Below are 3237 nucleotides of genomic sequence, written 5' to 3'. Positions count from 1 at the left end.
AGCAGTGAGCAAGTCAGGGAGCAGCTACACAACACCCTGGTCCAGTGGTTTCCTGGGCTGGCATGCTGCTACCAGTGCTCAAGACTAGTTCAGGCTGCTCACACATACAGAGTTACCTGGGGGGAAATTCCCACTGGGGAAAAATTCCCACTGTGAAAGCAGTGGGGCTTACTTCTGAGCAGGCATGAATAGGATTTGCCTTGCATGCTTCCAAGCTCCCCTCTCCTGCTGCACAGTGGACTTAGGGTTACAATTTCCGATGGAGAAATCAATCCCCTTGTCACTGCAGGAACACAGATCAGGTAGCTGATATACAACTGCCACCCCACAGAAGACAATGCACATGTGTGACACATTGCAATGCCCATGTTCCAGAGAGGAAGCCATATTTATCTTTTCCAGGGGGGGGGGGGAATTAACAAGAGGCTTGTGGAACCTCTGACTAATATATTATGGCGTAAACTCAAGTGTTTATTATACCCGATGCAATAAAGTTTTAAGAGACTACAAGATTCTTTGTGCAGATGCTTTTTCCTGACAAAAAGATTTATACGCCTGTGGGAAAAGAGTACTGTATGAAGTGATGGAAACGATCAACTATAGAACTAAAAACTATGGGCTACGGAGGGAATATCAGCTATGTCTAAGCACTACAGTGGGTTTTAAACCATGTTCTGCTCTCATTAGATTCTTCGGCAAAATCGTGAATGTAGTCAGCTCATACACTAATGTATTTCAAATAGCTAACAGACAAGTTTAAAAATATAAAAGATTAGGCCTCTGACATAGGTTCAAGAGAAGAGACTAGATTCAAGTCAGGTCCTGGGGAAACTAACCGTGGCCATTTCCAGGTATCTATTTCTATACGAGGGTGGTTGTGCTAGCTGCTTCACTGTTCCAATGCTCAGACTACTGGAATCGCTCATACCATTGTAAAGTCTGCACTTACAGGAATGGTCGTATGGCATTAAAATGCAACTGTTTTATTTCTGGAAGCCCCAGCAGCAGTTGCAACCAACCAAGGGGAACAGAAGTGGCAGAAGGATGGTTTGGGGATTTCCAGACAAAAACCGTGACCAAATCATAGCTGTTTCCACTTATTCACTGCTGGGAAGCAGGGTGTGTGTGTGTGTGTGACCATTTGCAGTGGGCAGGGTCAACCCAAATTGGGAAGGTCAGCATCCAGGCCAGCAGCAATATCAGTGGGGGTTTTGGTCAAAGAATTTAGGACTGGCAGCAATGACAGCATACAGTTGAAACAGAAGGAAAGTTAAATGAAACTCAAATCTGATGTAACTGGCCTGGGAAAAGGTCAGGAACAAATACACCAAAGGTTAATGCTCAAAAGCAGCATCACCATGAGGCCAGAGAAATATGACAACAGTAACCTCAGGAATGAATTCCTTTTGGGCATGTTTACAGCAAAATATTAACCAGAATGCCTCTTCCTTGCTTACAATTTGGAAAAGAATGGTTTAACAAAAGAGGTGCTGAGCAAGCAGTAATAAAGCACAGGGTCAAATCAGCAGTGTTATACCCAGGGCTTTAAGGAACTGGGCATCCTTTCCCACCCCAGATTGGCTGTGACTTGCAAAGGAAGCTTTCCCCAATAGCCCTTTAAACACCATTCAGCACTTGCTCCTTCTCTCTGTCCGCGGGTGTACAGAATATAGATTATATAGGTCCTCTCTATGCATTAACTAAGGGGATCTGTATACAAAGAGGTTTATGCACAGGGATACAAAGGAAATGCCTCGGGATACATTTCAGATAGGCTGACATACCTGAGCTCCATTCCACGTGGTTCCCCCCCCCCCACTTATTTAGGGATTAATAAAGCGCATTTGTAAAAACTAAAAACCGGTACAGTTTTCCCTGCTCGAGTCCCAGAAAGAGAGGCGGGGAAGCCAAGAGCCAAGACAGGAGGAGAAGCGTCCTTCATCTTCCGGCCTTTCCGAGTCCACAGCCGAGAGAGCGCGCTCGAGTCCGGGGCGATGGGGCGATGCAGGCTCCCTGCTTGCTCCAGCGGCCGTCGGGGCTCCCGGCCGGATGGCTTCCCTTGTACTCCGCAGTCGCTGTCTCCGCCGGAGTCGGTGCAGCACGGTGGGGTCGGTCGAGGGATGGGGCGGAGGGGAGAAAGGTTGTGCCTCCGGCCTCCTGGGCCGGATCGAGTCTCTACGGCGCCGAGGCGTCGGGCTCCAGCGTAGGCGGCACGGCGGCGGCGGCGCCTCCGCCGTCCAGCGGCCTCGTGGTCTCTCCGGGGTCGGGCGCGGGCGGGCCGGTGCCGGGGCTGGGGGCCGTCCCGGGCGGCTGTGGCGGGGTGTGCGGCCCGCCGCGCACGGGCTGCCAGATGAGGCTGTAGTAGACCGCCAGCACGATGGCGGCCAGCGAGACGGAGAGGACGTAGGCCAGCACGGTGGCCAGGCGCACCCACTTCTTGTTGGTCTTGGCCGCCATGCGCGCCTTCTTGTCCCCGGTGTAAGTGGCCGGCTTGCCCCGCTCCCCGGCCGCCCCCGCCTCCTTCTCCTTCATGGGGGCGCGGCCTTTGGCCCGCTGCTCCACCGCCCTCTCCGTCTTGCTGAGGCTCCCGAGCGGGATGGGCCCCGAGGGACGCGCCGCCGCCGCCGCCGATCACATCACGACATGCCCCGGGGCGCCAGGAGAACGAGGCGCTGCTGCTGCAGCAGCGGGTGGGCCTCGCAGGCAGGCGGCGGACGGTGATCGACGGCCTCGGCGGCGAGCTTGCGACGCGCCCGGCTGCAGGGAGGCGGCCGTGGAACGGGAAAGCCCGTCGGCAGAAAGGCAGCGTCGCTCGCCCTCGACCCGCGGCTAGGATGCTGCTGTCGGGGCGCGCGCCTCCCTCTCTCCCTCTCTCTTTCGCAGCAGCGGCAGATGAATCCGCGGCGTCTCGGCGGCGCTTAGCGGCCGGGCTGTGCAGGCAGCGGGTATTAAAGGGGCAACGCGGAGCGAGCGCCGACGGAGGTGGGAGCGGATGCTGTGGCGCCTTAAAAAGGCAATGCAAGAGGGGAAGGACCACCGGCCCGCCGCGGCTTTGCACTGGCAGCAGGCCAGGGGCCGCCGCCGCTCTCCGTCCAGGCAAGGGGAGGGAGAACAGCTCCGGCGCATCACATATTGGGAGGGGGAGCGACTCGGGGGGGGGGCTGCGATACCAACTCCCGTTTCCCTGGGAGTAAGTCTCATTTAATGGAGTCACTACTTCCGAGTACATGCGGTAGG

At 55.5% G+C, this 3237-nt stretch overlaps 1 protein-coding gene across 1 annotated transcript; it reads right to left on the bottom strand.

The window, feature by feature from the left end:
* Positions 1-2175: 2175 nt before the first annotated feature.
* On the bottom strand, positions 2176-2897 carry INAFM2 (InaF motif containing 2). The gene has a single exon (XM_033174360.1). The coding sequence runs from the start codon at positions 2530-2532 to the stop codon at positions 2176-2178; it is 357 nt and encodes a 118-aa protein (XP_033030251.1). The 5' UTR covers positions 2533-2897.
* Between the last annotated feature and the right edge of the window lie 340 nt (positions 2898-3237).

Source organism: Lacerta agilis, chromosome 1 (genome assembly GCF_009819535.1).
Source record: "Lacerta agilis isolate rLacAgi1 chromosome 1, rLacAgi1.pri, whole genome shotgun sequence".
In the NCBI taxonomy this organism is placed as follows: Eukaryota; Metazoa; Chordata; class Lepidosauria; order Squamata; family Lacertidae; genus Lacerta; species Lacerta agilis.
The sequence above is the reverse complement of the archived record's forward strand: the minus strand, read 5'-3'. Positions and strand labels throughout refer to the sequence as shown.